This window comes from Salmo salar, chromosome ssa22 (assembly GCF_905237065.1).
Source record: "Salmo salar chromosome ssa22, Ssal_v3.1, whole genome shotgun sequence".
NCBI classification, from domain to species: Eukaryota; Metazoa; Chordata; class Actinopteri; order Salmoniformes; family Salmonidae; genus Salmo; species Salmo salar.
Window position 1 is genome coordinate 34721054 of NC_059463.1, and position 13641 is coordinate 34734694.

The 13641-nt window shown below is 41.2% G+C and overlaps 1 protein-coding gene across 1 annotated transcript; it reads left to right on the forward strand.

The window, feature by feature from the left end:
- Window positions 1-5652: 5652 nt before the first annotated feature.
- LOC106583266 (HIG1 domain family member 1A, mitochondrial) lies at window positions 5653-10300 on the forward strand. Its single transcript, XM_014167217.2, has 4 exons — window positions 5653-7323; window positions 7906-8001; window positions 8542-8676; window positions 8843-10300. Exons 2-4 carry the CDS (start codon window positions 7911-7913, stop codon window positions 8905-8907), a joined length of 291 nt encoding a protein of 96 aa, XP_014022692.1. The 5' UTR covers window positions 5653-7323; window positions 7906-7910; the 3' UTR covers window positions 8908-10300.
- Window positions 10301-13641: the final 3341 nt, after the last annotated feature.

The following is a 13641-nucleotide window of genomic DNA, read 5'->3' on the forward strand; positions in this document are numbered from 1 at the left end:
ACCCCTTGACTTTTCCACATTTTGTTACATTATAGCCTTATTCTAAAATGTATTAAATCGTTTTCCCCCATCAATCTACACACAATGACAAAGCAAAAACAGATTTTTAGAAATGTTTGTAAATGTATTTCAAAATAAAACTGAAATATTACATTTACATAAGTATTCAAACCCTTTACTCAGTATTTTGTTGAAGCACCTTTGGCAGCGATTACAGCCTTGAGTCTCCTTGGGTATGATGCTACAAGCTTGGCACACTTCTATTTGGGGAGTTTCTCCCATTCTTCTCTGCAGATCCTCTCAAGCTCTGTCAGGTTGGATGGGGAGCGTTGCTACACAGCTATTTTCAGGTCTCTCCAGAGATGTTCGATAGGGTTCAAGTCTGGGCTCTTGCTGGGCCACTCAAGGACATTCAGAGACTTGTCCCGAAGCCACTCCCGCATTGTCTTGGCTGTGTGCTTATGGTCGTTTTCCTGTTGGAAGGTGAACCTCACCCCAGTTTGAGTGCTCTGGAGCAGGTTTTCATGAAGGATCTCTGTACTTTGCTCTGTTCATCTTTCACTCGATCTGGTCTAGTCTCCCAGTTCCTGCTGCTGAAAAACATTTCCACAGCACGATGCTGCCACCACCATGCTTCCCCGTAGGGATGGTGCCAGCTTTCCTCCAGACGTGACGTTTGGCGTTCAGGCCAAAGAGTTGAATCTTGGTTTAATCAGACCAGAGAATCTTGTTTCTCATAGTCTGAGAGTCTTTAGGTGCCTTTTGGTAAACTCCAAGCGGGCTGTATGTGCCTTTTACTGAGGAGTGGCTTCTGTCTGGCCACTCTACCATAAAGGCCTGATTGGTGGAGTGCTGCAGAGATAGGAGAAACATCCAGAAGGACAAGCATCTCCACAGATAAACTCTGGAGCTCTGTCAGAGTGACCATTAGATTCTTGGTCACCTCCTGGACCAAGGCCCTTCTCCCCCGATTGCTGAGTTTCCATTTAATAATGATGGAGGCCACTGTGTTCTTGGGGACCTTCAATGCTACAGAAATGTTTTGGTACCCTTCCCCAGATCTGTGCCTCGACACAATCCTGTTTTGGAGCTCTATGGACAATCCATTTGGCCTCATTGCTTGGTTTTTGCTCTGACATCCACTGGTGGACTCCAATCAAGTCATAGAAACAGATCTGCCCAACCGTAAGTCAGATTTAGTAGGCAGTCAGATCTGGCATCAGGGTTGCCAGGTCTAGCTAAAATACCTAGCCCAATGACCACTCAAACCTGCCCAAAAGGCCTGAAAACTAGCCCAATTGTTTTTCTCACAGCAAGAGAGGAGTTGCCATATTTATACAATAAACCCCTTTTCCATAAGGTTATCGAGCCAATTAAGAAGGAATATTGTAGTAACTTGTAATGACGTTAGACGCAAAATGAGGTTTTCCTCAAAATAAGAATTATTGCGAGCTACGACATGATGTAATAAAGGAATGTAAATATGTGGCAAGAGAAAAGACTCGCCAGATCCTTTTCAATCAATGGATGTCGATTAACATGTGATGCAGGCGTCACACAGACGTTAATAAGGCGGTGGTACAGGTCATGTAAGTCAGACACATAACGCAGGAGTCACACAGACGTTAGTATCATGTCATGTCAGGTGGTACGGTTGCCTAGGCTTATATATGTCTCTTATCACCCCCCATAGTAGTCCTCTCTCAACACTCTCTCACACACACACACACACACACCTCCCCCCCATGGAGGCCGAAATACCATGGCGGCGTCAGTGCAATTTAGAAATAGCCCAATACATTTTCACCCACCACATAATTTTCAAAGTAGCCCAATTTGTCAGGAAAACCCCAAACATCAACAACTTTGAGAAAAAATACTTTATATCGGAGTTATGTGTTGTTTTTCATTTCTTAGCACGTTTTTATTGGTCAGTTCCCAACCATGTGAAACAAGACTGGGAGAGCAAAAAGCCAGTCTATTGTTGGCATAGAATCATACTGTGCCATAGATGTTTTGGTGCCTATAAGACAGTTTAAATGCACATTACATGAACTTTTTATTATAAAATGTGATTGCTTTTTGTAATGTGTGTTTTTCTTATAAAGTTGATTTACTTTTAATCTCCATCTTGTACATTTTATATGTTTTAACTTTGTTTGGTTTTAAATTCTTATTAATTGCTTTGTTATTTTTATTGTTGTAATCACAGGGCACAACTGTAAAAGAGACTGTCTCAGCTTGTTTCCCCTGTTTAAATAAAGCTAAAAAATAAAAAAATATATAATTTGAATGTTAACAAAACAAACACCTCACTTGTAGCCTAAATATGAAAATATGAAATGTTTCTGTCAGTTATTAGTCTACCTGTGTTTCATGTATTACCAGTCAATCTTCATTCATTATTATGCCTATAACTCATTGACGTCTGTTTGGCTATCTGATGATGACAAAATTGTGTTTTGTGAATAAGACTTACTCTTGGGCAGCAAACAGCCTCCCGATTTTTTTCATTCACCAATAAATCTGTTTCATTATTATAACTCATTGCATCTATTTGACTATCATCAGATGATAAATGAAATTGTGTTTGGCTCAATGTAATTATTATTGTAGAATTGGGCAACAAACCAGCTTAGAATTAAGTGTATTCAAGAAAAAGGGTTAACAATAAAATCCATCACTTGTATGACTCCCACCAGGAAACCACTGCACACAAACAGACAAAAAGAAAATGGCAAATTAACTTAATGACCTCTACATAAAGTTTGACTGACATTACTTCTCTGTCAAGTGTGTTAACATGCTCATCACCATTGTTATTGATGGCTATGACCCCAAGTTAGAATTTAACCCTAGAGAGGCCACAAAAGTCTTTAAGCAAACAGGCAACAGGCCCGATGGGTCTCTACATTCCCACTAGGTTCCACCTGGATGGAAGAAGGCAATCATCACCCCTCTTCCCCAAAAGCCTTCTCCCAAAGAAAAGAAAGACTATAGACCTGTTGCACTGACCTCCATTGTAGTGTATTGAAGTGTCTTGAAAAGATCATGGTGTGTAAGCTTCATTCAGACTAAACACACTGTTGGACCCCTATCAGTCCAAATACAAACGTGGCACTGATGAAGCAATCCCCAGCATAGTGCATCTCATCCTGCAACATCTGGATAACACCAAGGCCTATGCTGTACTACTATTTGTGGATTTTAGTTCAGCATTTAACATCTTGCAGCCACACATCCTCCTCAGTAAGCGCAGACAGATGTCAGTCAAACCATCAGGTGGTATCACTCATTTCTGACCAACAGGACCCAGCAGGTCCTAGTGAATGAGACCCTGTCTGAGCACAAGGCCATTAAGGTGCCCCCCCAACACAAGTAGACACCCTGATATGTGCAGATGATGATGTGCACGTAGAGATACTGGGGTGCAAGAGGGTAAGTAATAATATCGGGATGAGGAAGTCGGGTGTGCTATTTACAGATTGGCTATGTACAGGTACAGTGATCGGTAAGCTGCTCTGACAGCTGATGCTTAAAGTTAGAGGGAGATATGACTCCAGCTTCAGTGATTTTTGCAATTCGTTCCAGTCATTGGCAGCAGAGAACTGGAAGGAAAGGCGACCAAAGGAAGTGTTGGCTTTGGGGATGACCAGTGAAATATAGCTGCTGGAGCGCATGCTACGGGTGGGTGTTGCTATGGTGACCAGTGAGCTGAGATAAGGTGGGGCATTACCTAGCATAGACTTATAGATGACCTGGAGCCAGTGGGTTTGGCGACGAATATGTACTGAGGGCCAGCCAACGAGAGCAAACAGGTCGCAGTGGTGGGTAGTATATGGGGCTTTAGTAACAAAATGGATGGCACTGTGATAGACTGCATCCAATTTGCTGAGTAGAGTGTTGGAGGATATTTGTAAATGACATCGCCGAAGTCAAGGATCGGTAGGATAGTCAGTTTTACGATGGTTAGTTTGGCAGCATGAGTGAAAGATGCTTTGTTATGAAATAGGAAGCCGATTCTAGATTTAATTTTGGATTGGAGATGCTTAATGTGAGTTTGGAAGGAGAGTTTACAGTCTAACCAGACACCTAGGTATTTGTAGTTGTCCACATATTCTAAGTCAGAACCGCCCAGAGTAGTGATGTTAGTCGGGCGGGAGGGTGTAGGCAGCAATCGGTTGAAGAGCATGCACTTAGTTTTACTTGCATTTAAAAGCAGTTGGAGGCCTCGGAAGGAGTGTTGTATGGCATTGAAGCGCGTTTGGAGTTTTTTTTAGCACAGTGTCCAAAGAAGTGCCAGATGTATACAGAATGGTGTCGTCTGCGTAGAGGTGGATCAGAGAATCACCAGCAGCAACAGCGACATCATTGATATATACAGAGAAAAGAGTCGGTCCTTCTCACCAGGGCCTGGGCCTGCTTATACTGAATCAGACGTACTGGAAGTTAGGCATCCTTTTCAGTACTCTAAATGCCCTGTTCCTACTCCTCACCATTTCCCCACACTCCTCCGTCCAACATGGGACTGCTTCCTCCTTGTCCCTGAACTCTTAGGTATAGCCTCAGTAGCTGCCCCCATTAATGCTGTTCTCACCCAGTTATTCATACTATCCAATATCCATCCGAGCCATCACCTGCTCACTCAGCTCCTGAAACTAATCCCTACTGTCGACTCCTCCAATATTTCCCACTCACAGATTCCTGCCATCACACTAGATACAGTGAGGGAAAAAAGTATTTGATCCCCTGCTGATTTTGTACATTTGCCCACTGACAAAGAAATGATCAGTCTATAATTTTAATGGTAGGTTTATTTGAACAGTGAGAGACAGAATAACAACAGAAAAATCCAGAAAAACTCATGTCAAAAATGTTATAAATTGATTTGCATTTTAATGAGGGAAATAAGTATTTTCGGTTACTAGTCCAATGCTCTAACCACTAGGCTACCCTGCCGCCCCAATTCAGAATTCAAGGCACACTTAACCAGCATGGCTACCACAGCATTCTGCAGCGATACGCCATCCAATCTGGTTTGCGCTTAGTGGGACTTTCATTTGTTTTTCAACAGGATAATGACCCAACACACCTCCAGGATGTGTAAAGGCTATTTGACCAAGAAGGAGAGTGATGGAGTGCTGAATCAGATGACCTGGCTTCCACAATCACCCGACCTCAACCCAATTGAGATGGTTTGGGATGAGTTGGACCGCAGAGTGAAGGAAAAGCAACCCACAAGTGCTCAGCATATGTGGGAATTCCTTCAAGACTGTTGGAAAATCATTCCAGGTGAAGCTGGTTGAGAGAATGCCAAAACTGTGCAACGCTGTAATCAAGGCATAGGGTGGCTACTTTGAAGAATCTCAACTATAACATATATTTTGATTTGATTAACACTTTTTTGGTTACTACATGATTCCATGTGCGTTATTTCATAGTTTTGATGTCGTCACTATTATTCTACAATGTAGCAAATAGAAAAAATAAAGAAAAACCCTTGATTGAGTGGGTGTGTCCAAACTTTTGACTGGTACTGTATGTTTCAGTAAGATTGGATTTTTAGCATTTATAGCAACTGTACTGCAGGGATAGAACGTAAGTCGAAGAAAATGTTGGTTTTGGTGGCAGCTGCAGAGGTATTTGGGTGCGAGACATCAGAAGAGTTACAGGGTGTGTTAAGTGGTGGTGTCCCATCCTTTCAGGTTGATGGCCTGAGGTAGGACTAAATATATTTAAATAGTGGTAGGGTTTTTTTTATTATTTTTTCAAGCAAAGTATAAGGGAGTTGTACTCCAGCCTAGTAGGTGGCGGTAATGCAACATGTATTGGATGCCAACCATCGTTAAACCTTATCGAAGAAGCTACGTCGAAGGATGACCGGAAGTGGTAGGAGCTGAATCGTCAGATTTGTAATCACATTTTCGAGTGGGCTGATGGAAGTGTTGTTTTCGTGGACCAGTGACCACTGTTTGGGAAGCTGTGGCTAGCGAACAATCGATGATAAACAAATCAAATTTTACTCGGTGTGGCGGTGGTTCGGCTGTGCTGTGACTGTGTAAGATATGGTAGGAGGTAGGGATGGAGAAGAAAGTAAAGCAAGTATGGAGCATAGTGGTACAAATAAAGGAGGGTGTAAGAAAGGGAAAAACAAAGTGGGAGAGAAAGGGAGTAGGGGTTTAAAGGGGAGCGAGAGGTCTGTGGGGGCAGAGAGGAGGCAGAAGATAAAGTTTGATGAGAGCAACATAGTTTCCAACGCTAGCGGCAGTTCGGGGGTAGAATGTGCCGGGGAAAGGCAAGATAAAACGCGAGGGCAGCATCGAGTTGAGGAGGAGCATAAAGTATTTCTGAAGTTTAGGGAGGAAGGGGGAGTTGGGGCGATGAGTCCGATAAGGTTGACGGCTGTAATAAGAGTTGATTGGGGAAGTTGTCAGTGCTAAAGTGTCAAGAGATGGGAACTTGTTGGTGTTCAGTAAGGACATGGCACAGGGGGGAAAAGCTCTGAGTGAAGCAAATAGGGAAGAGTAAGGTGGTGTTGAGCAGCTGGACTGATCAAGCAGGGAAGTAGTGGATTAAAGGGGTGATAACAGGAGTGCCTGTGAGTGTTATATGAGTTATTATGTGAGGGCTTATGTACCGAAGCCTTTAAGATGTTATAAATGCTAAAAAATAGGTGTGGAGGGGAGTATGGGAAGTGTGGGCATGCTGTACAACCAAAATGCTGCAGCTGTTGGGGTGCAGGCCTAAGATAGGGGAGTTTCAGTAAGATCTAAGATATATGTATAAGATATGTTTTAGTAAGATTGGATTTTTGGCATTATAGCAATGGTTATCAACTGTACTGCAGGGATGGAATGTAAATAGCAGAAAATAGAGGTTGTGGTGGCAGCTGCAGACAGGTACTTGGGTGTGCGAGACTTGATGTCAGAGTTACAGGGTGTGGTAAGTGGTTGTATCCCATCCTTCCAAGCTGTTGGCCTGAAGTAGGACTAAATAGATTTAAATGCTCGAGTATTGTGTATATATATTATTATTTCAAAAAAATTGTGTGTGAGTGTAGTGTTAGATGGTAGGGTATTTGTTTTATTTATTTACTTTTTCAAGCGAAGTATAAGGAAGTTATACTCCAGTCTGGGTAGGTGGCGGTAATGCAACATTTATTGGATGCCAATTGCCTTTAAACCTCACCGAAGAAGAATATAGGAATATTGCGTATTACGGATACGATAAATTGACTTGAATTCGAAGGTTGGAATCGACAGCAACAGGTAGCCGAACAGAGCGTCTTCAGCATTTAACCGGATCGTTCGACAGAGGACGAATGTAAGTTATTAACCTACTAACGTTAAAACTCACTCGAAGGGCTGTGTAATGTGTACTGTCAATACTGAGAGATGATGTTGTGAACCATCCTTTATTGCCAGATAAAACCCTGATTCTGTCCTTTTGAAGGTATTGTAACGACCAATGTTAGCTAGTAGCTATTAACTTTAGGTGACAATCTAAGGTCACGACGACAAATAACTTGTTATGAAAACAAAGCAGTGACTAATGATTGTCAAACATCATCTGTTAGTTTAACATGCGAGTCACCGGGCAGAAGCTCGAACTGGGGGCCCCATCCGTCTAGTGAGTCTGTACTGTAGTTGATTAGTAAACTGGAACAGATAAATTCAAGGCGTTTTCCTGCTATGTGTCACGTAGCTAGTATGTTGTGTAAGGACATGTTGTGTTATAAGCAATGTATATGGAATATAAATGATTAAATTACTGCATTTTTAATGGTCTTGAAGGAAAAACTATATACATTACTTTAGCAAGTCCGTATGACAGATTAATATAAATTGGACTGTTATTGGTACATCAAGCCAGTATTCTCTCATGTCTGCCCCTCTTTCCTCCCAGTTACCATGTCCTCCAACAACAATTTTTCATCATTTGATGATGAGAATGAATCAAAATTGATGAGGAAAGCAAAGGAGTCGCCGTTTGTCCCAATAGGTAAGTGAAACTGTAGAATAAAAAAAACAATATTCAAGGGCAGGAATTATGTTGGGTTTCATTGTAGTGGAGGTTTTCCATAGTGCATGTTTGATTGAATCCCAGTCAGTCATGGAATAAATTGCAATCCACCCTTCCAACTCTGGTTCTATGGTTAGATATCACACACCCAGTAACCAAACGTAGCAGGCATAAAACAAACTCAGTATTGGAGTTCCCACATCAGGTTTTAAGTGGAAAGGAAGCTAGGTTGAATTAGCTGTGTCCCTGAACCGACTGCATCCGGTTGTCAACTCCACTAAACCCAGTGCTTGACTTGGGCAGGAGCTCACTGGAACTGAGTACTGGCACCTCAAATCTTCTACAGCTTGAGGTCCTGCACCTCCTAGAATAACAGTTCAAAATGATTGTGGAGCTCCTGCACCTAAATGTAAACAGTACCCAAAATGAGTACCGGCACCTATTTCAGTCCAAGTCGAGCACTGGGTAGGCCTCCACCCACCCAGTCATCATTACATTTCCCGTGTGTGTGTTTTACAGGCATGGCAGGATGTGCTGCAGTGGTAGCCTTTGGTCTGTGGAGGCTGAAGTCACGGGGGAACACAAAGATGTCAGTCCACCTCATCCACATGCGTGTTGGAGCTCAAGGCTTTATAGTAGGCGCAATGACATTAGGTAAATCCTAATCCAATATGTGCTGTATAACAGATACACAGGCCCAACAGCTAATATCTCTATCAATTTACAGGGAAAACATGTACCACGCAAGACTGACCGTGTTGTGTCCTTACACACTAACATAAAATAGACCACTAACATGACTTTGTTTGTCTATTTGTAGGGGTGATCTACTCCATGTACAAAGAATATGGTGCCCACAAGGACCTGGGTAAAGACAGCAAGTGAGCCTACCAGCCAATCAGCAACTGGCTTGACCAGAGCACGCATCAAGCCTGCCATTCCTGCATTGTACTTTTTGAAATAGAAGTCCTAGAATGGATCATATCTGTCAAAGTAACATTCCATTGATGGCAAGTAATTTTTACTGAACAAACATAAATGCAACAATTTCAAAGATTTTACTGAGTTAGTTCATATAAGGAAATCAGTTAATTGAAATAAATTCATGAGGCCCAAATCTATAGATTTCACATGACTGGGCAGGGTGCAGCCATGGGTGGGCCTGGGAGGGCATAGGCCCACTCACTGGGGAGCCAGGCCCAGCCAATCAGAATGAGTTTTTCCCCACAAAAGGGCTTTATTACAGACAAATATTTCTCAGTTTCATCAGCTGTCCGGGTGGCTGGTTTCAGACAATACTGCAGGTGACAAAGCCAGATGTGGAGGTCCTGGGCTGGTGTGGTTGCACATAGTCTACGGTTTTGAGGCTGGTTAGAAGTACTGCCAATTTCTCTAAAACGACATTGGAGGCTGCTTATGGTAGAGAAATTAACATTTAATTCTCAGGCAACAGCTCTGGTGGATATTCCTGCAGTCAGCATGCCAATTGCATGTGCCCTCAACTTGAGACATCTGTGGCATTGTGTTGTGTGCCAAAACTGCACATTTTAGTGGCCTTTTATCCCCAGCACGAGGTGCACCTGTGTAATGATCATGCTGTTTAATCAGCTTCTTGATATGCCACACCTGTCAGGTGGCTGGATTATCTTGGCAAGCGAGAAATGCTCACTAACAGGGATGTAAACAAATTTGTGCACACAATGAGAGAACGCTTTTGCTTATGGAACATTTCTGGGATCTTTTAGTTTTGCTCATCAAACTTGGGACGAACACTTTACATGTTGCGTTTTATATTTTTCTGTATATTTTGGATGATGTTGTGGTTTTGTTGTTGTAGCATTTCAATCTGGCAATCACTTTGAAAAAGTATATACATGTCAGGAAATTGGCCAGCACATCCATTGTGTGTTCTGTTTATCATTATCTCTCTGCTAGACAGCTGCTGTAAACCACTAGTAAAATATAACCTTTTAGGTAACTAAACCCATAGACTACTATAGTTAATCCATACACTGAACCTTGCCATGAAGAGTTATTTGTGTGTGTGTGTATATAGCTTATTTACTTTGACATGTGAGTGAACCATTTTTTATTCTACATGAACAGGTACAGACGTAGGTTATACTTTCAACTAACTATCCACACACTAATGAGAAGTATTGGCAAAAAAACTTAGAGCTCAGGGGGTCACTCTGTCCAGCCTCACTGTTCATGAGTTTGTACTTTGAAAAATATATTTTTGAAAAGTGACCAGAAATAAATATTTTTGGGGATGTAATTTGTACTTTTATTCATACAAAATGTATGGTATCAACAAAACTTGTAACATCCACAAACTGTTACTTTGGTTTTCCTTAATATATACAAAAATACATTAGTCAAAATATCTACTTGATTGTTACATTTGACAAATTACGAGTACTGACCTGGCTTTCTACAGTACATAAAATCAGTTTAACTATATACCTTACAGTGGATGATTCCTGTTAGAATGACATTAAAACAATCCAGAGTAATAACTAAAGTGGTGGCCATGCACATGCAGAGACCTTATATTTATGATCTATACTCAATGTCAGTAGATGGAAACAACATTGATTTTATTGTGTCATGGTTGATTCATATTGTCATCAGGAACTGTATTTAGCAGTGACACCTGACTTCAGACTGTGCCAAGCAGCAGAAAAGGCCTACATCTTTCATTTGTTATGGGCTTTGGAGATAACTTACACTAATGGAATTTCAATGTGTAGAGTTCTGTACAAACAAAAACAATGGCTTTCACAGAAAGAGGTTAGTATCACATCGTCCTTTCCCTTAAATGATCCTCCGGTAATGAGATCATTTGGGCATGACGTGGGCTTTGATGCCTTTCACTGTAAAGCCAAAGCAACAGTTTTACTGAGGTGCTTTGACCACAATAGCAGGAAATTAGTAAAAGGGTAAAATTATACAACAGATTTTCAATGAGTACACCCAATATATCTATTTATGCCTTGGGTGTGAAATTGCATTTGATAAAATGTATAATTATTTTGAGCACCCCTGTCCCAGTTTAAGCAGGGCAGTGGGTGCATATGGATGCATATCTACTTTTGAAAATAAATAAAAATGGTGGCCAATATATTCCAAGTGCCTGACCAATTAGGTTAGGAAGTTAAATCAAATTAAAAAAATGAAGACGTTCTAAAAAATAACAAAGCCGTCACCCCACCTGTGTTTTGTAAAAAGCTGAAGTATGGGCCTGGAGAAACGTAACCACGCAAATTCATAGACCGAGCTATGAAAGCAAGCCCTGACCTTCCAAGATAGCTTTAAGCACGTGTCGAGGATATACAGAGTTTGTTTACATTTACAATGTTTCCGGACATTGCAGTAAAACAAGCTTATATTTTTGGTTCTGATGGGGTATACCAGTTGAATTAAGCTCACGAGGCATTTCTAAGAAGCAATATTCCTCAAGAATCAATATATATATACACTGAGTGCACGAAACATTAGGAGTACCTTCCTAATATTGAGTTGCACCCCCCTTTTCCTTCAGAGCACCATCAATTTGTTGGGGCATGGACTCCACAAGGTATCAAATGCATTCCACATGGATGCTGGCCCATGTTGACTCCAATGCTTCCCACAGTTGTCAAGTTGGCTGGATGTCCTTTGGGTGGTGGACCATTCTTGATACACACGGGAAACTTGAGTGTGAAAAACCCAGCAGTGTTGCAGTTCTTGACACACTCAAACCGGTCTTGCCCATTCACCCTCCATGGCATACACAATCCATGATGTCTCAATTGTCTCAAGGCTTAAAAATCCTTCTTTAACCTGTCTCCTCCCCTTCATCTAGACTGATTTGAAGTGGATTTAACAAGTGACATTAATACGGGATTATAGCTTTCCCCTGGATTCACCTGGTCCTTTTATGTTATGGAAAGAGCAGGTGTTCCTAATGTTTTGTACACTCAGTGTATATTCATTTATATGCAAAACAATTTAGGTAGCAACTTGGCCCTTTAAGTATTCTATATCTTCTCAATTCTTACCAAAGTGAAGTTATTTGTTCTCATAAAAAAATAAAATCTACAACATATAGTACCAGTCAAAAGTTGACACAGCTACTCATTGAGGGGTTTTTATTTTTACTATTTTATTTATTTTTTACTATTTTCTACATTGTAGAATAATAGTTTAGACATCAAAAATATGTAATAACACATGGAATCATGTAGTAACCAATAAAGTGTTAAATCAAAATGTTATATTTGAGATTATTCAAAGTAGCCACCCTTTGTCTTGAAAGCTTTGCACATTCTTGGCATTCTCTCAACCAGCTTCACCTGGAATGCTTTTTCAACAGTCTTGAAGGAGTTCCCACATATGCTGAGCACTTGTTGGCTGCTTTTCCTTCACTCTGCAGTCCAACTCATCCCAAACCATCTCAATTGGGTTGAGGTCGGGTGATTGGAGGCCAGGTCACCTGATGCAGCACTCCATCACTCTCCTTCTTGGTCAAATAGCCCATACACAGCCTGGAGGTGTGTTGGGTCATTGTCCTGTTGAAAAATAAATGAGTCCCACTAAGCACAAACCAGATGGGATGGCGAATCGCTGGTTAAGTGTGCCTTGAATTCTAAATAAATCACTGATAGTGGCACCAGCAAAGCGCCCCCACACCATCACACCTCCTCCTCCATGCTTCACGGTGGGAACCACACATGCAGAGATAATCCGTTCACCTAATCTGTGTCTCACAAAGACATGGCGGCTGAAAAAATAAATCACAAATTTGGACTCATCAGACCAAAGGATAGATTTCCACAGGTCTAATGGCCATTGTGCGTGTTTGTTAGCCCAAGCAAGTTTCTTCTTCTTGATTTCCTTTTGTAGTGGTTTCTTTGCAGCAATTCGACCATGAAGGCCTGATTCACGCAGTCTCCTCTGAACAGTTGATGCTGAGATCTGTCTGTTACTTGAACACTGTGAAGCATTTATTTGGGCTGCAATTTCTGAGGCTGGTAACTCTAATGAACTTATCCTCTGCAGCAGAGGTAACCTTGCGTCTTCCTTTTGTGTGACGGTCCTCATAAGAGCCAGTTTCATCATAGCGCTTGATGATTTTTGCGACTGCACTTGAAGAAACTTTCAAAGTTCTTGACATTTTCCAGATTGACTGACCATCATGTCTTAAAGTAATGATGGACTGTAGTTTTTCATTGCTTATTTGAGCTGTTCTTGCCATAATATGGAGTTGGTCTTTTACCAAATAGGGCTATATTCTGTACACCACCCCTACCTTGTCACAACTGATTGGCTCAAATGCATTAAGAAGGAAAGAAATTTCACTATTAACTTTTAACAAGGCACACCTGTTAATTGAAATGCATTCCAGGTGACTACCTCATGAAGCTGGTTGAGAGAATGCCAAGAGCATGCAAAGCTGTCATCAAGGCAAAGGGTGGCTACTTTGAATAATCTCAAATATAACATATATTTAGATTTGTTTACCACTTTTTTGGTTACTGCATGATTCCATATGTGTTATTTCATAGTTTTGATGTCACTATTATTCTACAATATAGAAAATAGTAAAAATAAAGAAAAACCCTGGAATGAGTAGGT

What these genes read in the sequence shown, in the direction of transcription:
- LOC106583266 (XM_014167217.2), top strand. Translation starts at nt 7,911, where the DNA reads ATGTCCTCCAACAACAATTTTTCATCATTTGATGATGAGAATGAATCA. An exon ending in GTCGCCGTTTGTCCCAATAG is followed by an intron (nt 8,002 to 8,541) that starts GTAAGTGAAACT and finishes TGTGTTTTACAG; the next exon opens with GCATGGCAGGATGTGCTGCA. An exon ending in AGTAGGCGCAATGACATTAG is followed by an intron (nt 8,677 to 8,842) that starts GTAAATCCTAAT and finishes GTCTATTTGTAG; the next exon opens with GGGTGATCTACTCCATGTAC.